Raw genomic sequence first — 25,012 nt, 5'->3', positions numbered from 1 at the left:
GGCAGAAGACGAATGCCTGTGAATGAGATCCTATGGTTCTGAGTTCCGTTTTGGAGAGGACATCCTAAGTGTCATAAAGGAGTTTTAAGAGGATGGGAATTTAAATGGAAGCCATTAACTGGCACATTCAATTCACCTAAGGACAAAAGAAAGAACATGGATTAGAGAAATTAGTGGTGTGCGTGTTTTGGGTGTGAGAAGAAAATTGGGAACTCAGGGTATGGACACAAGGGGTAGACTGAGAAGATACATGAACCATGGAATAGAATTGAGGTAAATACATGACTGTTGAGAAGAGGAGGAAGGCCACGTCTTTGTCATCTGTTTTTCTCTCGCTCTTCTGGAAAGAAATGAAGGCATTGTGTGGAAAGGTAAGTTGACATAAAAAGGCACCTGAAGTGCAGATGTGGGGTCTTACTCAAATGAGAATGCATCTGAAAGAAAAGCTTTATAGTGGAGGTAATTAGCATAACATTTCGAATTATTTTTCTTGTTATTTCCATTTTCTATCAGAGCTGGTGTGAGAGTGTGAATGCCCTCTGTGCATACTAAATTTTTTTTAAAAGCACAGTGTACTATGGAAGTGCTTAAAGCATTTTGCTGTTTTTTCTCACTGTTTTTCATCCTTTTTTTTCTTCATAATTAACCATTTAGTTATGGAATACTTGATATTACTTGCATGACTGAAATTTTTGTGTTTTGACAGCTTATGTGGACCATATTCTGGACTCTGCTTCCTGTTGCTTTTTAACAAATCTTGCTTTTTGTCTTGGTCACTTCAGAATATTTGTTCTTGGTTGTTTTCATAACCATCTTTCATCCTTCTGTGTGTTTGTTTCATGTAGACTGTGTTCTATGTCTGAATGCATAGTTCTTTAATATGCTACTACAGCAGCATGTGACGGAGTCTCTGTGTATTTATGAGGATTGGTGATGGATGTGCTGCTCTTGGAGATGAGACTGGTGAATGTTTTGGAGAAAAATATTGGAGAAGTCATGATGACTTAAAAATTGAGAGGCAATTTTTAAAAAATTGATGGCTGAAAGTGAAAAATTAAGAAAATCAGAGTGGTTAATTAGGTAACACTAGACAAAAGCAAAACTAAACAGCTTTCCTAACCAGCTGATAGATTTTTCACAAAAGAAAATTATATATTATTAACTGATAGTGTTGTTAATCTGAAGGGAGATAAAGGACTGAGAGAATTCAAAGTGATTCCTTCTCATGTCTAGAACACATTTCTATTAAATTCATTTTGGAAAGTACAGTCTGAACAATAGCGAAGGTAGATCTGGCACTGTGACTGTAACATTTTTGCATGTTCTATGGATAAGTAGATATGAACCACTTATTTGTTGATGTCTGTCTGGAAACTTCAGAAACATTAAAAAAAATACTGCTTTCTACAAAGGATGGGTTTGTTTTATTTTTTTAATTAACCATACCAAGTTATATATGTATTTGAGGCCCATTTCATGTTCTCTTTTACTGGCTTTTTGTCTCACAAGCAACAATGTTTTGGTGGGTTTTTAATGTAACTTCATGAGAACAAGAGCTTTTCAATTATTTGCTTTGCTGGTGCTCAATTCAAGCATTGGTTACTGTGGTTTGTTTTTCTTGGCTATTTCCTCTGGACTGTGCTTTCCTTAAGAACATGTGTCCTGATGAAGGGTAGTTTAGTTTTCCTTTCACTGAAAGAAGTTGGGGAACATACAGGAGTAGACAGGACGTTAAACACAAACACAAATACACAAGAGCCAGTTCAGTCCATTTAAAAAGGAAAGGACAGAGTGGCAAGACACTGAAGTGCCTTACAGCATGTTGAATTCACATCAATAATGTGACTGAGTAGCGCTATTACTATGCTTCTGTTCAGTGTTGCATGCAGCAAGTGTTGCTCCTCTTCTCAGGAGAGGAGGCTAGCCTAAGGAAGTGGTGGATGTAACTCACTCCATTAAGAAGGAAACAACACTCATCTGTGGTTAGCTCCACATTCCACAAACTCTTGTATTGTAAAGTGGGTACGTTTATAAAATTTACATCTGTGTTCTCAGCAGCTGAAAAATGACTTATAACTATCAAATTTCCTTTCAAACAGTTGTCTTCTACTTTCATCTTGGCTTGAAAACTGGATTCCAGGACAGTTACCATTTAGCCAAAAAACAGTTGTTTTGAGACTGAATGGATCTTATTATTCTGTGGGATACTTAGAAATAGTGTTTCTTTGCATCATATGGTAAGCAGGCAAAGGAATTTCCATCCATTTAGTTAACAGCATGTCTGGTATACTCGATATTTTCCATGGAGTAATATTAATAGATGGGTTACATTAAGACCTATCCCAATGAAACTCAACTCTGATTCAAGAGCAGCTATTTAAGACCATCTTGGTGTGCTTGATCAGTGTAACAATAGTACACATTGTAAGGATTTCACTGAGTTTTAGGCATATTGAAATCAAAGGCTTAAAATACTGTGCATTATGTGTCCAAGAATTCAATGGATGATTCAGGAAAGTGCTTTTCTACAAAGTTCAGAGGCCTGTGGAGAAACACATTACACTTTCCAGAGACGGGACTACTGTTGACTAAACTGGTGATGTTAGTCTTACGGCTCAAGAGTGACAGACATAGAGTTGAGGTATATCAGTACTGAGTTTGGCCTGAAAAATACCATAGTTGGTTTTTTTGTTTTTAATTTGTCTTTTCTAAACTCTATGCACCAGTTGATAAATTGGTAAATTGGCATTTCAAGCTGAATCGTGATTCTTAACTATCAATTTCCAGTCTCTCAGCTAACAAATATCAGATCTTCTCAGGCATTTATATTTCATTTTTGGTTTATAACTTAGAACACCTTGTTTTACATCTAGTTGAATTAATTCCTTTAGATGAATCTCTTAGCAGTATCATATCTTACTAACTTTGTACATGGCTGGAAGATAATTTGGAAAAATATTCATTGATCCAGAAATAGACAACTTGTGGCCATTTAAAAATACTTTTTCTAAAACCTGTTTTAAAAAAGAAGTGGGATCAACTGTGTCATCCAGTTTGGTTTTAAATTGACTTACTTCTAAGTGTATTATTCATAAGTAACCTAGTTTACTTTTCTTCATAAACAATAGACATTTGATGAAATAATATACCTTTGGGAGTAACAAAGGGAAGAAGCACCTGCACTTTGACATGAAAATTATAGATGGAACTAATTCAAAACAGATGCCACAAAGAGTGATTTGTACAGAAAAAAAAATATATTGGGCAATTCAGCACCCAAGGCTGATGATATTAATGTACCTAAGTTTATAGTAGAAACAATGAGCTGAAACACCTGGTATGGGGGGAGATTTGATTATCTACTAAAATGCAAGTTCTAAGGGAAGGTAATTTGGTTTGTTTTGGTTTGTCTTTTTTATTACTTCCTCTTTTCTTTCTTCCACTCCGTGTTGGGAACTTCATAAAAGGTTTTAGACTAGACAGGAAATGTAAGCCATCGAGTAGGTTGTTTTGTTCAGTTAATGCTGGGAAATTGACAAAAAAAAATTATTATAGTGTAAGGTGTTCAAATGATAGTTTTTAAAGCTATTGGCTAGAATTTAGCTTCAGCTTTACATGAGCTGTTAAGAATTCTTCCTTTGAGTTGAAGATACTGACCCCAACACTGAAACAGGACATATTGCTAGTCATATTGCAAGTTCTATGGAAGCTGAGACTTTGCCTCACCTGTGTGCCTGCATGTTTTCTGAAGAACTGGAAACTTTGTGGCTCTTGTAGGCTTATTGAAAAATATGAAAAGTTTAACTGAAAGAAACTGAAAATTTAATTGAAGATCATATGAACATGCTTTTTTTCATAAAAATGTAAAGATGATGCTATTAGTAGAACTGGAATTTTCCTGCAGATTTATTAGTCAATTTTCTATCATAGCTTGACAATCCAGGTGAACAAATTTTAATTTAGAAAAAGTCTTTCTTGACAGAAGTAATAATAAATGTGCAGTGACTTAGGCTATTGGAAGCCTTATCTGAGACTTAGAAAGGGACTTGAGAAGACATACTGAGGGAAAATAAAGACTGCAGCAAATTCATGAATGAATATATTAGGTTCTTCAACTGTGTATTTGAATCAATGCCATGAAAATAAGGCATCCAACAACACTGTGCTGAATAATAGCAGTCATTTTACAGTATAATGGCCTTCAAAAATGTGACACAAATTATTAAGTTAGTGTTTGCATAATTTATGAGTAATTTAGATGGAAAAAGAAAGGAACTCTGTAACTGCTAGATGGTGTGGAACTGCAGACTTTGCTCCAATACTGAAGCTGAAGATTGTGGTTGATCATAAAACTGGGACCTGGAAACAAGTGCAATTTGGATGCTGAGGATGCAAGAGCAGGCCAGGCTATGCATTAGGCAATGCTGAGTCAGTAAGGTTGAAAGGGAGGCTTGTGCTGGCAATTTAAGTTTTGAGAGTTCAAGCATATAATATGAAGGTTATATGATATCAAAAGCCAGTTTGGAAGAGGTAGGAATTGTTGGGGTTTGCCACAGTTAATCTCAAAATTCCTAAGTCTGATCACTTCATCACAGGTTAATTGTACACCCAGGGAAAAAAAATGTGCACAAAATGATGATGTAAACTTCCTGTCTCATTAGAGCATACCAGATGTGTTATATTTGTACTAAACAACTTTTCCTGGTTGATGTTAAACTTAAATGTTTACAGGTGATTCAGGCCATAGCTCACTTGTGCCTGGCAATCTTGTGTGGGAGCCATACTGCTCAAATGTTTTCATTGTTTCCTATCTCAGATGCTCATAATTGCCTTTATTTCTGATTTTTAAGAATTTATGACTTTCAGAAATGTTACATGAGTGGGGAAGAACAGTGCAATTACCTTTTAAGCTTAAGGGTGAACTACTTTGCAGGCTTTCTGTTGTATCAGTAACTTTTTAATCGGTTATTTCTTGCCTACTTTCAGCCTTCTGCTAGATGATTTTTCTGGAACAGACAAAAAAGCAATGAAACTTGTACCTTTTGGTGATATGATTGATCTATGTGCTGATTTTTATCTTAAAACTACATTTAAAAAAAAATTGAATGTGCAGTTGAAGGTTATGGCTTGGTTGTATTCTGACACACACACGCATGCATGCATGTGCGCACCCCCACCTCTCCTTTTTTCTTTCTCACTGGTGAATATAGGTCTAAAAGCATGGGGCAGTGAGAACAATGAACTTCCATAAGCTATGTCCACATGAAGAACAGTAAGACCTAGAGATATGGCAATTATTTTACAGCATTCAGAGATCCAGGTTTAGGCCCTTGTATTTGCATCGCTTAGACATAATGCATTATTTTAGCTAATTAAGTGTACTGGGGTTGGGGTCCTGTCTTCTTGAATGCGTATGTGTTCTTTGGCTTCAAACCACAAGATAGGCCTTGAGAACATATCTGGTATTCAGGTGTCAGTTCAGTGATCTGGGCTAAAATTAAAAATCTTTCAAAAATTCAGGTGTAGCAGAGACAATAATTCATCAGTCCTCTTCATTGCAGTGAAGAGGGAGTGTCTGTGTAGCTATGTGCATAAGTATGTTCTTGACGTGGTTTAGGCCCAGCCGGCAGCTGAGCACCATGCGGCCGCTCACTCACTCCTTCCCCAGCGGAACGGGGAGGAGAACAGAAAAACAACAGCAAAGCCTCGAGGGTTGGGATAAGGGCAATTTACTGGGACAGCAAGGGAGGGGGAAAACAATCAACAACAGTGCTGATAACAGATATTAACAATGGGTGATAACAGAGAACAATTTACCGATCCACCAACCAACCAACCGACCGACCACACACTCCGCCCGTCCCGGTATTGCGCCGAAAACCGCGGCCGCCCCCCCCTGCCCGACAACACAACCCCACCGCCCCCCCCCCCCCCCCCCCCCCCTTTTATGGTGAGCATGACATCACATGGTATGGAACAGCCCCCAGCCAGCTTGGGTCACCTGTCCTGGCTCCTTGTAAAATTAACTCTATCCTTGCCAGAACCAGGACATTATCCACCCCTTATTCTATACCATATACGTCATGCCCAGATTATTTCACAGACACCATTCTCTTACGCCATGGGCCATCGCTCTAAAGTGTCCATCGAGTTCATTTAGGCCATGGCTTTGGGTTCCATCTGCCATTACAGTCTCTCAGAGCAGGAACAATGGTGCGTGCTGCTGGATTGTTGCACGCTGCATCCAAAGTTTTTTTTTTTCACAGCTGGTATATCTGGTATGGTCCATGCTCACAGTCTGGACATCAAAGATGTGATTTTCGATGAAGTTCCTGGGCACCAGTTGAAGTCAGTTCTAGTTCCAAAGTCCATCCTTCATTAGTTTTGGGTGATTCTTATGGTCATACCATTATTACAGTATATAGCTATTAACATACAATTTAATTTATTGGCTATTTTCACCCAAAATCAAATCCCCTTGGGGTACACATCCGACTTCCCCATCTTTTCTGATCACCCGCCAAGTGCACCCTGGTCCCTGAGCAAAAGCAATCCCGCAGATGGGCTTGCCTTTGCCTGAAGCAGGGATAACCCAAACTGTTTTACCCAACATATTTTTCATGTGCACTACAGGAACTTTATCTCCTTCTACTGGGTATGGAAGTTTTGATTGGGCAGGGCCAGCTCAATTGGCAGATCGTGTTAACTAACCAGGTGGCCTTCGCTAAATGTGTGTCCCAGTGTTTGAGGGTCCCACCACCCATTGCCCTCAGGGTAGTTTTTAGCAGTCCATTGTACCTTTCAACTTTCCCAGAGGCTGGTGCATGGTAGGGGATGTGATAGACCCACTCAATACCATGCTCTTTGGCCCAGGTGTCTATGAGGTTGTTCCGAAAATGAGTCCCATTGTCTGATTCGATTCTCTCTGGGGCGCCAAGTCGCCACAGGACTTGCTTTTCAAGACCCAGAATAGTGTTCCGGGCAGTGGCATGGGGCACAGGATAGGTTTCCAGCCACCCAGTGGTTACTTCCACCATTGTAAGAATATAACGCTTGCCTTGGCGGCTTTGCGGGAGCGTGATGTAGTCGATTTGCCATGCTTCCCCATATTTATGTTTCAGCCATCATCCTCCACACCACAGAGGCTTTACACGCTTGGCTGGCTTGGTTACAGCGCATGTTTCACATTGATGGATGACCTGTGAGATGGCGTCCATGCTCAAGTCCACCCCTCGATCACGGGCCCATCTGTATGTCGCATTTCTTCCTTGATGGCCTGAGGTGTCATAGGCCCACCGAGCTATAAATAATTCACCCTTACGCTGCCAGTCCAAATCCACCTGAGCCACTTCAATCTTGGCAGCCTGATCTACCTGCTGGTTGTTCTGATGTTCCTCAGTGGCCTGACTCTTGGGTACATGGGCATCTACATGACGTACCTTTACAAGTAGCTTCTCTAGACGGGCAGCAATATCTTGCCACAATGGGGCAGCCCAGATGGGTTTGCCTCTGCGTTGCCAGTTGCTCTGCTTCCAACTGCTGTAACCACCCCCACAGGGCATTGGCCACCATCCATGAGTCGGTATAGAGGTACAGCGTTGGCCACATTTCTCTTTCAGCAATATCTAAAGCCAGCTGGATGGCTTCACCTCTGCAAATGGGCTCGATTCACCTTCTCCTTCAGCAGCTTCTGCAACTCGCCGTGTAGGACTCCATACAGCGGCCTTCCACCTTCGATGCTTTCCCACGATGAGACAGGACCCATCAGTGAAAAGGGCATATGGTTTCTCATCTTCTGTTAGTTTATTATATGGTGGGGCTTCTTCAGCACGTGTCACCTCCTCCTCTGGTGACATTCTGAAATCTTTCCCTTCTGGCCAGTCTGTGATCACTTCCAGAATCCCTGGATGACTGGGGCTTCCTATTCGAGCCCGTTGTGTGATCAGTGCAACCCACTTACTCCATGTAGCATCGGTTCCATGATGTGTAGAAGGAGGCCTCTCTTTGAACATCCAGTCCAGCACTGGCAGTCGGGGTGCTGTGGTGGGTTGACCCTGGCTGAGGGCCAGGTGCCCACCAGAGCCGCTCTATCACTCCCCTCTTTCATTAGACAGGGGAGAAAAGGTACAACAAAAAAACAACTTACGGGTCGAGATAAGGACAGGGAGAGATCATTCGCTAATTATCATCACGAGCAAAACAGACCAAACTTAGAGAGGGAATTCATCTTATTTATTACTAAGCTAAACAGAGTAGAGGAATGAGAAATAAAACCAAATCTTAAAAACACCTCCCCCCACCCCTCCCACCTTCCCGGGCTCAACTTCACTCCCAGCTTCAACCTCCTCCCCCCTCAGCGGCACAGGGGGACAGGGAGTGGGGGTTACAGTCAGTTCATCACGCGGTGTTTCTGCCGCTTCTTCATCCTCAGGGGGAGGACTCCTCTCATCGTTCCCCTGCTCCACCGTGGGGTCCCTCTCACAGGAGACAGTCCTTCACGACCTTCTCCAACGTGAGTCTCCTCCATGGGGTGCAGACCTTCAGGAGCAAACTGCTCCAGCGTGGGTCCCCCACGGGGTCACAAGTCCTGTCAGCAAACCTGCTCTGGCGTGGGCTCCTCTCTCCACGGGTCCACAGGTCCTGCCAGGAGCTTGCTCCAGCGCGGGCTTCCCACAGGGTCACAGCCTCCTTCAGGTGCCTCCACCTGCTGCAGCGTGGGGTCCTCCATGGGCTGCTGGTGGTATCTCTGCACCCCCTCATCCTCCCTCCATGGGCTGCAGGGGGACAGCCTGCTTCACCATGGTCTTCACCACAGGCTGCAGGGGAATCTTGCTCCGGCGCCTGGAGCACCTCCTCCCCCTCCTTCTTCACTGACCTTGGTGTCTGCAGATGTTCTTGCATCTTCTCACTCCTCTCTCTGGGTGCAAAAACACACCCTAACTGTTTATTTCTCTTTCTTAAATATGTTATCACAGGGGCGCTGATTGGCTTGGCCTCAGCCAGCGGCGGGTCCGTCTTGGAGCCGGCTGGCATTGGCTCTATCAGACACAGGGGAAGCTTCTAGCAGCTTCTCACAGAAGCCACACCTGTAGCCCCCCCCGCTACCAAAACCTTGCCATGCAAAACCAACACAGGTGCCAAGAGGAGCTGTGCTTCAGTGCCAATCACCTCTGAAGCAGCTCAAACTCCTTCATATGCTGCCAATATCTCCTTTTCCGTTGGAGTGTAGCGGGCCTCGGATCCTCTGTATCCCCGACTCCAAAACCCCAGGGGTCGACCTCAAGTCTCCCCTGGTGCTTTCTGCCAGAGACTCCAGGTAGGGCCGTTCTCCCTGGCTGCGGTGTACAGCACATTTTTTACATCTGGTCCTGCCTGGACTGGCCCAAGAGCTATGGCATGAACTATTTCTTGTTTAATTTGTTCAAAAGATTGTTCTTGCTCAGGGCCCCATTTGAAATCATTCTTCTTCCGGGTTACATGGTAGAGAGGGCTTACTATCAGACTGTAATTCGGAATGTGCATTTGCCGGAAACCCACAACACCTAAGAAGGCCTGTGTCTCCTTTTTGTTGGTTGGTGGGGACATGGCTGCTATTTTGTTGATAATATCCATTGGGATCTGACACCGCCCATCATGCCACCTTATTCCTAAAAATTGGATTTCCTGCGCAGGCCCCTTCACCTTACTTTGTTTTATGGCAAAGCCAGCCTGCAGCAGGATTTGGATTATTTTCTTCCCTTTCTCAGAAACTTCCTCTGCTGAGTTGCCCCATTCAATGATGTCATCAATGTGTTGCAGGTGCTCTGGGGCTTCACCCTTTTCCAGTGCAGTCTGGATCAGTCCATGGCAAATGGTGGGGCTGTGTTTCCACCCCTGGGGCAGTCCGTTCCAGGTGTACTGGACGCCCCTCCAAGTGAAGGCAAACTGTGGCCTGCACTCTGGTGCCAAAGGGATTGAGAAAAATGCACTAGCTATATCAATGGTGGCATACCATTTGGCTGCCTTTGACTCCAGTTCATATTGAAGTTCCAGCATGTCTGGCACGGCAGCACTCATTGGCGGTGTGACTTCATTCAGGCCACGAAAGTCTACCGTCAGCCTCCACTCTCCATTGGACTTCTGCACTGGCCATATGGGACTGTTAAAGGGTGAGTGGGTTCTGCTGATCACTCCCCAACCCTCGAGTTGATGAATTAGCTTGTGGATGGGAACCAGGGAGTCTCGGTTGGTGCGGTATTGCCACCGGTGCACAGTTGTAGTAGCAACTGGCACCTGTTGCTCTTCAACCCTCAGCAACCCTACAACAGAAGGGTCCCCCGAGAGACCGGGCAAACTAGACAATGGTTCAATTTCCTCCACTTCTAAGGCAGCTATTCCAAAAGCCCACCGGTAACCTTTTGGGTCTTTGAAATACCCTTTCTGGAGGTAGTCTATGCCCAGGATGCACGGAGCCTCTGGCCCAGTCACAATGGGGTGCTTTTGCCACTCATTCCCCGTTAGACTTACTTCAGCCTCCAACAGAGTCAACGGTTGGGATCCCCCCGTCACACCAGAAATAGAGATCGGTTCCACCCCTTCATAGTTCAACGGCATTAGGGTACACTGTGCACCCATGTCCACTAGGGCCTTGTACTCTTGTGGGTCTGATGTGCCAGGCCATCGGATCCACACAGTCCAATACACTCTGTTGTCCCTTTCCTCCACCTGGCTGGAGGCAGGGCCCCTCTAATCCTGCTCATCATATTCGCTGCTCATCTCTTGCAGAAAGGACTTAGAAGTCCCTTCAAGAGGGTCAGAAGTGCGGTCAGGCCTTCCACTTGAGCTGGGGGCCTGCCTGGTGGAAACTGGAGCAGCATCCTTTCTGGAAGAGTCCCTTTGTACAGCTGTCTTGCCTTGTAGCTCATGTACGTGTGCCTGCAGGGTTGAAGTAGGCTTCCCATCCCATTTCCTCATGTCTTCTCCATGGTCACGCAGGTAAAACCACAGGACACCTCGTGGTGTGTATGCTCCATATCCCCTCTCCAGAGCAGAAAAACGCTTGCTCCTAACAGCTGAAATACGGGTCTGTGGGGGTGGGGAGTACGATATATCCTCTTTGAGTTGCTGGACGTCCTGGGACAGTTTCTCCACAGCCGAGACGAGGGAGGAAGAAAGGCTCTCTTCATATTGCCGGAGTCGGCCAGCCATTTCGTCCACCGTGGGTGCCTCTTCACTCTTCCAGTCAATTACTGCCAGTGAGTTGGCGTACGATGATGGTGCACTTCGCACAAATTTTCGCCACATGGGTCGGGTACACTGGACTTCATCGGGGTCTGTGGGCAACTGTGTGTTGTCTGGATCGTAATAAACCATTTCCCGCACAGCTAATTCCCTCAGATATTGGATACCTCTCTCCATGGTGGTCCACTTGCCTGGCCGACATACGACATCTTCGCTGAAAGGATACCTTTCCCTCACACTTGACAGGAGTCGCCTCCAGAGGCTAAGGGCCTGTGCCTTCTTCCCAATTGCCTTGTCAATGCCCCCTTCCCTAGACAAGGATCCTAGCTGCTTGGCCTCCCTGCCCTCCAGTTCCAGGCTACTGGCCCCGTTATCCCAGCAGCGGAGCAGCCAGGTAATGATGTGCTCCCCTGGAAGATGGCTGAAGTCTTTCCGCATGTCTCGCAACTCACTCAGGGACAGAGATCGGGTGATCACTTCTGGTTCCGGCTCTTGTTCTCGTGATGGCCCCGGTTCATCATCATCTCTCACGATGCGAACCGATTTCTTTGTGTATTTCTTTTTGTGTATAGGGGCGACTGATACTGGTATGGGTTGATCTTTTGGCTCGGCTACAGTGCCTGTTGCAGGGGCCTGGGCAGCTGCAGTGCCTGTTGCGGGGGCCTGGGCAGCTGCAGTGCCTGTGGGTCCGCTCTCTCCCTCTGGATGGTGCTGTCTACTGTCAAGCAGTGTTTGATAGATTGTGGTCAGGGCCCAGTACAGCACAGTAAGTTGTGTCTCCTTAGAATCCCCACAGCATTTTCCTTTCAAATATTCTACCATTTTATCAGGGTCTTGCAATTGTTCAGGAGTGAAGCTCCAAACCATTGGGGGTGAAAAGGTCTCTAGATACCCGCCCATACTCTCCCACATGCCATGCCAGCCCTGACCATTCAGCCTTGGGGAAGATCCCTGGGTAATATTCTTGAAACAATTTTTGCTAACCCTGAACAGGAGTTGGAAAACATTCAGGAGACCTAGCAATAGGAATATACTGGCCTGAACATTCCAAGTGTATTCAAAATTCTCAAAAATTGTCGTGACCAACTGAAAAGGAAAAGGGGAGGTGAAAGAGTAGGAGAAGGTATCCCCCCCCCGTCTTCCCCATAGATCGGGTGCAATTATTAATCAATTCTGAAAGATATTGACCGAAATGCTACGTACAAGTACCAGCTCAGACTCATGACTGTCGATGATATCTTATCATAAGTCATTATCACACAATACAACAATATGAGAACAGGAACCCCTCTCCCAGAGGTGATAAACAGCACCGCAGGGATTGCATAGAGTAAACACGGGTTTACAAACCAGAGCCATGTGACCAAACAGAACATCATTATGACCAGCGACTGTTTCAATAACATCATAAATTCTTATGACAATTTTGCTTTAACACACTTGTGTCAGACTTGTCGTTATCACAATCCCTCGAGCCCCACGTTGGGCGCCAAAAAGGACTGACGTGGTTTAGGCCCAGCCGGCAGCAGAGTGCCACACGCCGCTCCCCAGCGGGATGGGGAGGAGAATGGAAGAACAACGGCAAAGCCTCGAGGGTTGGGATAAGGGCAGTTTACTGGGACAGCAAGGAAGAGGGAAAACAATCAACAACAGTGCTGATAACAGATATTAACAATGGGTGATAACAGAGAACAATTTACCGATCCAACGACCGACCGACCACACACTCTGCCCGTCCCGGTACTGTACCGAAAACCGCGCCGCGCCCCCACTGCCCGACTAGCGCCCCGCCCCCCCCTTTTATGGTGAGCATGACGTCACATGGTATGGAATAGCCCCCGGCCAGCTTGGGTCACCTGTCCTGGCTCCTTGTGACATTTACTCTGTCCTTGCCAGATTCAGGACAGTTCTTTGGTTTGTTTTGGCATTTTGGTTTTTGGCAGCTTCTTAGTAGTCTTTCCCTAGGGCAAATCTTAGTGGCAATTGACAGGATTTTGTTGAGTCTACATTGGGCAAGAAATACTATAGGATGAAGTATAGAAATATCAGATATTTCTATAAGTATATAAGCAGTATAGAAATACCAGAATTGGATAAAATTGCAGTAATGTAATACCACCAGCAGTAAGAAGATAGATGACGTTACTGTTAATGTAAACTTAATAAAAGTATTTCAGATTTACTTTATGTAAGAACATCTTTAGACATAGGATTTTCAAATGCTGACCACCAAAAAACAGTGCTGTTTTGTTTTCTGGTTCAGATACAGTAGAAATCTAGTACTCCAATCTAGCAGTTTTCTTGTCTGGACTTTGACAGTCTTAGTGTTCCCTGTGCTTTAATACTCCTGCTGGTAAAACAGTGAGAGTGGTTATACTTTTAAATTATTTTAGATATTAAATATAATTTTGCCCTCTCATGTTTTCCTTCTCTCCTGCTGTAAGAGGTGTGAATGTACAGTTGTGAATCTTCATCCCCTCAGAGTAAAGTTCATAAATCCAGCCTTTTTCTTGGATTTAAGACATGTCTGTTTTGCAGCAATGGTTAGTTTAGGTGCTTAGGCTTCATTTATAAGGCATGGGAAGAGTTAAGAAACACACTTAGGGCAGTGAGATTTTTGCTGCATTTAGTTTTGCAGTGCATTGCAACTCCTCACTTCTGTGGGTTTAGCACAAAGGCAGGTTCTTCAGCTGTCAGTGTGTGGGCAACATACATTACACCAAAGTTTAACTGGTGATTCCAAGTCAATCTAATAAAATCTCATAGAAAAACAGTCCTTTCCAGAATGCTAACTGAAGAACCTTGCCTATGAAAGACTGTTACAGGCCCATCCTGTCAGAGAAGGAACTTGAAATAACTGGGTGTTTGAATTGCTGTAGCATTACTGCTGGTTAGATTAGGAGGTGTGGCTACGAAGAAAGGACATGATGTGCTTGGAAATAATTACTGGATGCTTAGACTCAGCAATACAGCCAGCAATACTCCTTTGTCTATAGAATTGGAGCCACGCCTGAGGAAGCAGGAGGAGCCCTGAGGGTCTGTACACACTTCTTAGACACTTTGACACATACATAGAAGTCAAACACTCTGGAGCATTTCAGATAGAAGAGGAGACATGCACTCATTGATGGGCCTGGTAATGTCGTGGGGTTATAGTAAATGATGCTGAACTTTAGCGTTGGCATGCTGGGAAAGCAAATGTTTAGATCTAGCGCTGAGGGGCTGAGCCCTTCTGGTAAAGCTGGAAAGAACTTAAAGACTTTCCTCAAAAAGAAATTTTAGGTTATCAAGTATTTATTACATATATATTTTAAAATTATTATGATGAGAAAGTATCATAGACTTGTTAGAATAGCTAGACTGTATTGGTGAAGTCCCCACTGCCTAGACCTAGCTTAGATGTTACCTTTACTCACTACAATCTTGCTTTAAGTTGCCAAGAGATTTGTATTGCGGCCTCACTTAAATAGCAAAACAATTTTCATCTTACTATTACCAACAGATTTGGAGGTTTTGTAGCTTTCTGGAACACGAGTCTTTCTGTGCACGTGTAGTCAGCTTTCTCATTAAATATTTAGAAATTAAAAAGCTATAAGCTATTTAAGGGTAGACATTGGAGAAATGGGTATGAAAATATATACTATGATGGGCTGGGTGGAAAGGAAGTGGCTCTGTTTTGGATGTCTAGCCTGGGCTTTTTTTTTAATATCTGAGACTTTTTTTTATCTGGATTTGAAGCTGGGAGTGACTTCCTTCTGAGTATTGTGCATAACTGTCTTGTGCATTTTAAGATGGTAGATGATAATGCTGCCTTTCTAGTAAAGGGATAAGGTATTTTTTGAACTTTGTACTTACGTATGATTAGTTAACACAGGTGTTATCTGATGATTTTTTGTTTAGAAAAAAAGGCTTTAAATCTACCAAAAGTGCATAGCACATGCAAATAATCTCTGTCTACCAATAAAATCCTTCAGAAAGTGTATGTTCAGAGGAGTCATTAGTAAGAGTGTTGCTACTATTTTCTCTCCTTTTTTGAGAGTTGGCAACAAAGGATAATACTTCACTGGGTTCAGTCTGTTGGCTTTTCTTGCACTGTTTCCTGGAAAGCTCTCATTTTGAACAAAGAGTAGCCTTCTTGGAAACTAGCTGTTAGAGTTGTTAAGACAAGTCAGTGCTGTACTAGAAGTATTTATTAGACTTCTAGAGGTACTTTTATTTCTGTGGGCATCAGTCATTTTATCCAGAAGCAGTTTTGAATCATAATGAAACTTGCATGATCATATTTGAAAGTAATGTCAAATAAGTCTGGTAATTTCATATTGTCATGTTTAAATTGATGAACTATTAAATGTCAGATAAATCTGAATACATATGCATACATACATGAATACAGATGCAAACAACTCCCATCAACTAAATCAGTAATTATGAAAACAATTACAATACCATAATTTCTGATTATTTTCTTTCTTGAGTGAAATTTAAGTGTATGATTCGTTTAAAAAACTTGCATTTCTTTTATTACTTTATGAATATTTTAGGGAAGAGGAGAGGGACAGCAGAGTGGCAGGAGAAGTATGTTAGACTGATCTTTGAAAGCATGGGGAAGAGCACTTTTATGCTGAAAAAAGCTCTCAGACACTAGGGAAGCTCATTGTTACTGCATCCAGTGATTAGAGCCTTAGACCTGCAACTTGGCTTTTAATGCAATTAACTAGTGAAGTGCTGCTCCTCCAGAAGAACAGCAATACACTTTGTAGGGCTAATTCTGCTCGTGCAGACTGTCTCAGTCTTACATTATATTCAGAAACTAAAGAGTAAATCTAAAACAAGCATTTTGCATCTTAATTTAGTGCTTAACCCAACGTGTCTGATTTCCCTTTCACTGGCTATTATTGCTGTGACAAAAATACAGTCAGTATTGGCTATTACTTAAAAACAATCACCAGTTTAGCTGAATGGAATAAAATGACGGTGTAGCTTATGTGATCAGGTCTTTGTGGAAATCTTGTGTACCTAATGAAGGGCATTCAAGGAAGGGATTGTGGGCAAACAAAAGTATCTTCATTAATCATCATACCAGACTTTTGCTGTTCAGGTAGGATGGAGGTTTTACACGCCTACTGTTAAATGTTTGGGGATTTTTTTTTTTTTAGAGCTGAATTATCAAACTTCAATTATGATGGTCCTTCAGCCCTCATTACATGGATAAGCAAAACCTGCAAGACCAGTCCACTTGAACCTAATATATGGCAGATTTTAAGAGAGTTGAAGCAGACTTTTTACTTTGCAAGGATAGTTTAATTCCTGTGTTTCAGCTCTGTCATGACAGAGAAATGAACTCAGCAAATGCTGTATAACCTTAAATGGGAGTGAAGAAGAGTTTGCAACATACCAGCTCCTCTTTCCACTCTGCAATCCTTCAGATTTACAATTTGATGCTTATTTTGTGTAAAGAACACAGACATTTCAAAGAAAAAACTATCCCAAAATAAGCTTTATTGCAAGAAAAGTGTTGTCTTTTGCTGATACAGACCTTCAAACAAGACTTTTTTTTCTTACAAACATTTGATTAAAAATGTATAAAGTTTCTTTTTCTTTTCAAAATCCCCAAACTCAATAAAAGAAAAGAAAACAAAAGAAAAGAAAAGAACAATCACTGAGTATAACTTGATATAATCTTTGGTCAGCACTGATATGTGACTGGAGTCAGCATATGCTTTGGCTATTTTCACATATGAGATTCTGTTACATGACTAGTTACAGGCACCAGCTGTCCAAAAAAGCACCATTGAAACATACACTTAACATAATGGTACAACATTAAAAAAAAAAAAAAATTACTAAAGCAAACTAAATGTCAACTCATTGTACAATCATCTTTCTTACAAAATAAGCTATGATAAAATGAGGCGTATGGTGTATAACTACAGTATTAATGAAACTTCTAACAAATGGATTTCAAATACACATTTTCCTTCTCTGCGCTGCATAATTAGTTTGCACATATGGCAGTCCTGATACAGCTCTCACTTTTTAGTAAATGCACCATTAATTCAAGCCAGCACCAAACAGTATGAAACATCACGTGTTCCCTTCACAGAGACATTTTCTTCAGCTGCCTACAGTAATGCAAGTTTGTAGAGCACCCTTTCTGAGAATGAGGTGTGGTTGCATGTGTGGTTCCTTGAGGTTATTTGAAGGAAGTACAGTATAGTTTGGTTCTGCAATTCTAATGGTATTGAAAGCAGTCAAGGTATTTTGCTACAGTGGTTGTGCGTCTTCTTCCATTATTTGATGTGGTTGATTCAGAATACAATCCTATTGAGCTGCTGTGAAATGTGGTCTCTACAGAGACTGATATTGTAATTCTTGTCCTTTAAGACTCTTTTTTTTTTAATAGTCAAAGTTTTGCGAGAGCACTTTAGAATATCCAGAAGATGTACTTCAGTGCTCTTTCAGCTCTGATACATTTTAAGATTACTTATATACTACTTGGATGACTGGCCCAAATACAAAAGGAAACATCTTTCAAATCTATTTTTTCAATTAAGAAAGTACTTCTAAAATGTTATACTTAAATGTATAAATCTAAAGAAAAGCAAATTTCCCTTTCTGTTTACATAATTTGTTATTTTCTCCATATATTACTGCATTAAAATAAATAACTTCTATTTTTTTTTTAATTAGGAACTATAGCAAAATACCCAAAGTGTTACAGACTGCTAACAGGAAAAAAATAGCTCACATTTTTTGTGCCATTTAGTGCCATATGATAACTTCTTCAACTTTAGCTTTTTTAATATACTTTAAATTGAGGTTATATAAAAGATACAGTAACCACGATCGTAATCAAAGTTTTGGCAGTGGCAGAGTTTAAGTTACCCTCCTACAAGGGTTCTGCAGTCTCAACAGGATGGAAAGAAAGAGGTCTTCCCCTCCCCCTTCCTCCCCCAAAAGTCAGTGACTGTTTCAAAAGCAGATATGCTCAGGTGGCTAGATAGATGAACGAAAGTGACTGAAGAACTGGACTCGGTCTGGAAGATGGCTAGTAGAGGTCTATCCACAGCCTCATTTTGAGAGCTTCCCCAAGCTCTCCTAGGAGGTAGTTGTCCTCATTGCCGTCTTCCAGTTTCTTTAGCTCTTTTTTCTTATATAGAGGAATGCTAATGATTTCCAGTGTGTGAGTTCCAGGCACTGACTTTTTCTTAACTGTGTGCAAATAACTAAGTCCATTCCTCTGATGGATTTGAAAGATGCCATCATCATTGCCATATGAGATGATGTAGCGCACATGGTTGGTGAGGGGCTCAATGGCTGGCATGAGTTCTAGGATGTGCTCCTTGTTGTCAAGCCTGGAAATGTTGACTCTCATCTTCAAAGGACTATCCACGTCTAGACTTTCCAAACTAATCTGCACACTCTGAAGTAAAGGGGCAAAGATTGTTTAGAGTAGGAAAGAAACAGATATTCACTTGCATTGAGAGAATAATAATATGTGATTACTAAGTTTCTGCATTTCTCAAAAATCTAGTTGTGAAAGAAGCAACTGTAAATCCTTTCCACCTGGGAGAACTTGATTCCACATAACACACCCTGTAAATCTTAAAAGCTTCTCACACAGGCTTAGCAAGATAATTAAAGTTACAGCATCAGGTCTACAGAGGGGGCTCAGATTTCAGATTCTTTTCAGAATCTGTTTAGCTTCATGCTTGCAAAAAGTCTGTGTAAAGAAGAGACCTATGTTTACTACTGCAGTAAAGACTGTGTGTGAGGCACAGCCTTATTCTTATGATCAACTTCAGTGAGGAACATTACAGAAACACATACCACAGCACTGTATGGGAATTCCCTGAAACTTCTGGTAAAACTGTTTTAATGAATCCTGGCTTCTAAAAACAAGCAGGCTCAGCATTTGGTGATGAGGAAGTATAGTGATTATAAAGGAAACTGAAGTAAGGAGAGAACTGCTGTACTGCTAGCTTTCTACAGAAAGGGCTAGTATGTCACGTTGTCCAACTACATCCTATTTGGACCACCAAAAGGAGTGTGGGAAAAAGTCCCAGCATTGTTTTTCCTGATAAAGTAGTCATATGTTCTTTTTTAATTTGAGCTTCAGTATAGTTATGCTGCAGGTGTGAATTTGTCCAGAGGTGAGAGCTGTGAGCTGTGAACACACTTGGGGGCAGGGCTGAGAATGAATGCATTGCTAGGAAAGCCATCTTACAAGCAACAGCTTTTGAAAGTGCTTCTACAAGAATATATATAATATATACATATATATAACATACGTAGTCTTTAGGAAACCTGATACTAAGCGAGGTACATAGCTTACATGTCAAGATCCTTTCACGCCTGTAAAGATAGCAAAGGATTTGCCTCTCTGAGGTAATTCTAATCACATGTGAGTACATATATGTACTATTATGTATTGTAATTAAAAACATATGGTGAAAACAAGGAAAATTTGTGGGCATGAGCAAGTACCATAGTGTTTTAAATACCGCACCGCATAGATATCATTCGTGATGAGCTTATTTCTTTTTTCACCCAGTTTTATGGATTTGAAACCTTTCACTTGTATGGCTCAAGTAGTTCTAGTATTAGAAGCTGAAAATGTTAATGCTATTAAAAACCCCATAATAACAAGATACTAGAATTATGAACTAGAAATGAAATTAACTGTGCAAAAGAAAAAATGCTTTTCAAAACATCCATGTATTTCTGTGGTGGGTTGACCACAGAATTCAGACTGGAACAGATCCAATGGGAGTGGCGGTGGGGAGGGAAAAGTGGTATTTGTGGGAAGTGTGAATGCGTGTGGGGAAATCAAACATTTAGATTTTAACTACAACACTATAACCTTTAGAGCAGGAATTACAGGGTTGCTGGCTTATTTAGAAACTTTGCCAATACAAGAACTGGCTTTGATGGCATCGTGCTAAGTAATGTGTACTAAGGCTGGAGCTTCTGGATTCTTTGATGTCCTTACTCTTTTAGAAAGGAGACTTGTGGCCCCATTCTTTCAATGTAACTTGTGTGGCTAGCACACTTTACCACATTACCATTTTAGTTGAGGGTTTGCATTTGCCTGTTTGTGTTACACAGTTCTTGTATTACTGAAGGAAAGTGTACTACACTACTGAGGTGTGTCCCCACCTCTAAACTAAGTCCATTTCCCATCACTGCAGATTTCAAGATGAGAGCTAATGCTACAAGACAACATCCTATCATACAGAAAATGCAGATAACATATATACAGGTATGGTCTTCTAACTTTTGGGAAAAAAAAGCATCTAAAAGGTGTAAATAGTAGGGCTGTCCTTTCATGAGTATCCCATAACCTATTTTTATAAGCCTACAAAATGCAGTAAGAAAAAAAAATTGTCTGAAGTGTAACTCTCTACTACCCTCAGCAATTTTGCAAATACTGGACTTAAGTGTATCACCTAGGTCATGAACTCTAGTCCCCGCAATTGTGAACAACCATGCAACAGACCTGCAAGGAGATCTATTTAGCTGTCCCAGACCATAAAATGCTGTCCAGTCTCCTCCTGACAGCAGAACAGATTGCAGACATGACCAGTTTCCTAGCTCTCTGTAATTATGGGAAAATTAATTCCCTGAATATATTTTGAGGAACTAGACAACATCTCGCACTACAAAGGATTCTTTACAAGCTTTAAAAATTTAATCCATCTGTAGTTATTGATGTATTTCTGATTGTCACATTGTTCCTGCCAATAGGATCCAAGTGTGAAAACCACCAAGGCAGGGGAAAGACTTTCGCCATTGAATGTAGCCTGTTAAAAAATTCCCTTCATTTAGTGATAATCGTGAATATGGTATCTCTGAAAATATCTCGAATTACATTATAGTGCTTATTTATCCTGGTACGTACAGTGTCATTGGCACTTCTCTTCCTCCTGTTGTTCTTTTTGGAATAGCCATTGATTTTGCACTCATAACATGCTTCAGGGGACAAAGCATTCTCTTCATCAGCATCTCCATTCAGTGGCAGGTACTGGCCTTTGTTAAATCCCATTCCTGAGACACAGTGGCTGTTGAATAAAAACCATCTGTTTTAATTACTTCTTGCAGTTTTATGAACTGTCCTGTTAAATGAAAGTGAGTGTATATAATCTGTACTACAGTGTCTGTACCCCCTTCCTCTCCCTTCCTTCAGCAGGAAGTCTGTGCATTAATTTTCTTCACACTAGTATCGCATACTGAATGAAATACAACCACTGGCTAAAGGCCTATAGGCTCTTCTAATTTTCATTTACAAGTTTTACAAAGAAACAGAACAAAACTGAATTTGGAACTAAAGAATTTAGCCATTGTCATGTACCAGAACAATGTTAATTTGTGTTTAATGTTCTGGGTTGATTAGTGTGGCTTAAAACACTTAATTATCTCAGTACAGATGGTACCTATCCTTACACAGTAACAGTCTTCATTGAGCAGGTTTATGAAGGAGTTCTTGAGCTGATACTGGGGAAGTAAGCAGAACTAATTGTTTAATGTTGCCTCTATAGTAGATTTAAAATGAGTGCCATGCTACATGCACACACGTCTTTTTTTCTAGCTTATGGATATTGTGTGCAAAGGGAGTAGAAGGGATGACTTAGTAGTGTAACCGTGGGATAGGGGCCATGAGACACAAACTATAGAATCAGGTTGAGATAATTAGTTTGTAACCAAGGTAATAGGTAATGAAGCTAACTGACCATGGCAAGGTACAATGCTGCTATGTTCCATGTACAGTCCCTACCAAACTGAACAATAGGTTTGGAGATATTAATCTTATGAAGTAAGTTGCTATGGACAGGTGCAGCTACAACAAGGATACTGCCCATGCCTGCATGAAGGGGGTCATCCAGCGGACATGGGTGCAAGACCACTGACGACCACCAGAGACCCTTGAGGACCACCAACTCAAATCACTGAGCATGCATGACGGGGAGGAGAATATGGAAATGAAGTCTAAGAAATGATTATCATAGGACTGCCTTTTCTGAGAAAGATGATGAATATGTATATTTTGATTCTGTATAAGCTGTATGTTGGTGATCACCTCGCATGCACGTTGGGTGGAGCTATCCCCCGTGCATCCAGCGCTGCAATAAAGAATGCCTGCCTTTTAACACTGCACTGGTGTTATGAGGTTTATTCCCGGATTTCGGTGACAGTTTTTGGCGACCCAGATGGGACACTGCTTTCGAACCTCGACGGATCCGTGGGATCGCAGGACCTCCAGCCGGCACTGGGGAATTCTTGGGGAGAACCTCCGATCCCCGGACCGAAGAGCTTTGAGCAAGACCCCTGGGAGAGGTAAAGGCATTCTTATTTGACTTAAATATTTGCTCTTTTGAATATTTGCTCTTACCATCATGGCGGGACAGGCCCGCACCAAGAGCACAAGTTGAAGGCCTCATTCAAGGAGCCCCGTGGCTCTCATCACCGTGGCGGGACAGGCCCGCACCAGGGGCGCACGGGAGGTCTGCTTGTAAGGTGCGGTGAAAGCTGCGCAGAGTTGGGCTAGGGAGACGTCTCAGGTAAAAGTCTCTGCTAGGCGAAAGCCTGTGGAGCAGGGCCCACAGGGGAGGGGAAGCCTCCAAGGTTGAGATTTCTCTTACCACCGTGGTGGGACAGGCCCGCACCAAGATAAATCTCTGAGGGAGCTCCAACACGGGTTGGGGTCCCTCTGACTAGTGCTTGTGATAGCGCACAATCACAACCACTGAGTCCCTGGGAGATGGGTACTTTTCCGAGTAAGAAACCAAACCCACGAAAAACACCACTGGGATGTATTTTAGAACATTGGAAAGATCTGGGAAAAATTGATCCTTTGACTCGGAAACAGCTGATTGAGTATTGTAATCACTGGTGGCCACTGTATACTTTAGCGAGTGGGGAAAAGTGGCTGGAGAATGGGACATTGCAATATAACGCAATTTTGCAATTGGTGCTATTTTGTAAGAGGGAAGGTAAATGGAATGAAATGGCATGTGTGGATTTGTTTTTCACACTGCAAAATCATCCGGAATGGCAAAGGCAATGTGAATTGGTTTCATCTAGTTCTGCGATAATGGCATTAAAGGGGTAGGAACCTGATAAAAATTTGAAAAAAGGTTGCTCAGCTTGTGACATTGGTAAACGGTGTTTTAAATGTGAATTTGAAGATGATGATGTTGAATTATTGGTTGCACCTCGCAGAAGGTTAGGAAATGATCAAGGGGATCAAAATCTGGGGGCCAATAATGCTTCTGTCCCTCCTGTGGAAGGGGAGGCAGAAGGATTCAGCCCTATTGCTGGGAGGACAAGGGGAAGAGGGGGAGGAGACGGATTAACTCCCCTCCAGGCCCCTCTTCAACAGGCAGTTGGTAATGAGGGTCTGGTAATGGTAAAAGTTCCCTTCTCAATAACTGATTTAAGACCAGGGAAAGAAACTGCAGGCACTTATCCAGATGATCTTGAAAGAGTTGCCAAAGTAGTTGAAACAATAATCAGAACCCAGAACCCTGATTGGGAGGATTTTAAAGTAATATTGGATACTTTGTTGGAAGACACTGAAAAGAAAATGGTGTTAAATACGGCCAGAAAACAAGTGGAAGGAGCTCATGCTAATGGGATTATACAAGGGACAGTGGACCAGAATTTTCCATCCACAAAACCTAAGTGGGACCATAATCAACTGGGGCCCAGAGGGATGCTGACTAGATATCAGAAGTGGATTTTATTTGGTGTTAGACATGCAATGCCAAAAGCAATTAATTGGTCTAAACTTTATGAAGTGAGACAAGAATTAAATGAGTCCCCTTCAGCCTTTATGGAAAGACTGAAGGTGACTGTGAGAAAATATACTAATTTGGACCCAGAGAAGAACAACAAAAAACAAAAAAAAACCCTCACAAACAAAACCACAAGCAAACAAACAAAAAAAACACCACGGAAGAAGCTATACAATTGGCCTATATATTTATGGGACAATCAGCCCTAGAAAAAAAACTCCAGAAACTGGAAGGGGCTGAGTCCAGAGACTTAGGTAAAATGCTTGAAGTAGCCTGGACTGTGTATAACAACAGAGAAAAAGAAAAAGAAGTCAGACAAATGCAAAGGGATGGAAAAATTCTGGCAATCTTGACCGAGAATAATAAACATGTAAAGCAAAACTCAGCTATAAATCAGCAGAGGTTGGTGGTGCGACGGGGTGAAAAGAAAACTGGCCTTTCTTGAAACTGTTAAAATTTAAGCTGGGAAAACAGTGGGTAACACATCAATTTTTGTACATGCCTGAATGTCCATTGCCTTTATTGGGATGAGATTTATTAAGTGAATTAGACACACAAATAATTTTTAAAGATGGAGAAATCAGATTACTGATTAATACCAGAATCAAAGCCATAGAGGCGGGAGTGTTTATGTTACAGGATTCCTCCAAAGAGGAAGAGATTTCAGAAGCGGTGGACAATGCAGTAACCCCTTTGGTATGGACAACTGAAGTTCCAGGACGATCCAAACTGGCAGACCGGTAAAGGCGACTTTAAAACCTGGAGCCAAGCCGGTAAGACAAAAACAGTATCCTATTAAGTTGGAGGCTCAGAAGGGATTAGAGGAATTAATTACAAAATTTTTAGAGTATGGGCTGTTAGTGGAATGTGAATCAGAATACAATACCCTTATATTACCAGTAAGGAAATCAGGAGGTAAGGAATACAGATTGGTTCAGGATCTGAGGGCCGTAAATCAAATAGTTCAAGATATACACCCAGTAGTGGCCAATCCCTAC

At 42.0% G+C, this 25,012-nt stretch overlaps 1 protein-coding gene across 1 annotated transcript in view; it reads right to left on the bottom strand.

The window, feature by feature from the left end:
* Positions 1–17,052: 17,052 nt before the first annotated feature.
* Positions 17,053–25,012, bottom strand: part of FBN2 (fibrillin 2) — a 200,739-nt gene continuing 192,779 nt past the window's right edge. Inside the window, 2 exon segments of the mRNA XM_075740354.1 lie at positions 17,053–18,643; positions 21,122–21,281. Coding sequence (XP_075596469.1) covers positions 18,269–18,643; positions 21,122–21,281 — 535 coding nt within the window. The 3' untranslated portion in view covers positions 17,053–18,268.

The sequence above is a fragment of the Balearica regulorum genome, chromosome Z (assembly GCF_011004875.1).
Source record: "Balearica regulorum gibbericeps isolate bBalReg1 chromosome Z, bBalReg1.pri, whole genome shotgun sequence".
Lineage (NCBI taxonomy): Eukaryota > Metazoa > Chordata > Aves > Gruiformes > Gruidae > Balearica > Balearica regulorum.
Note: the sequence above shows the minus strand (reverse complement) of the source record. Positions and strands in the feature narration are given on the sequence as shown.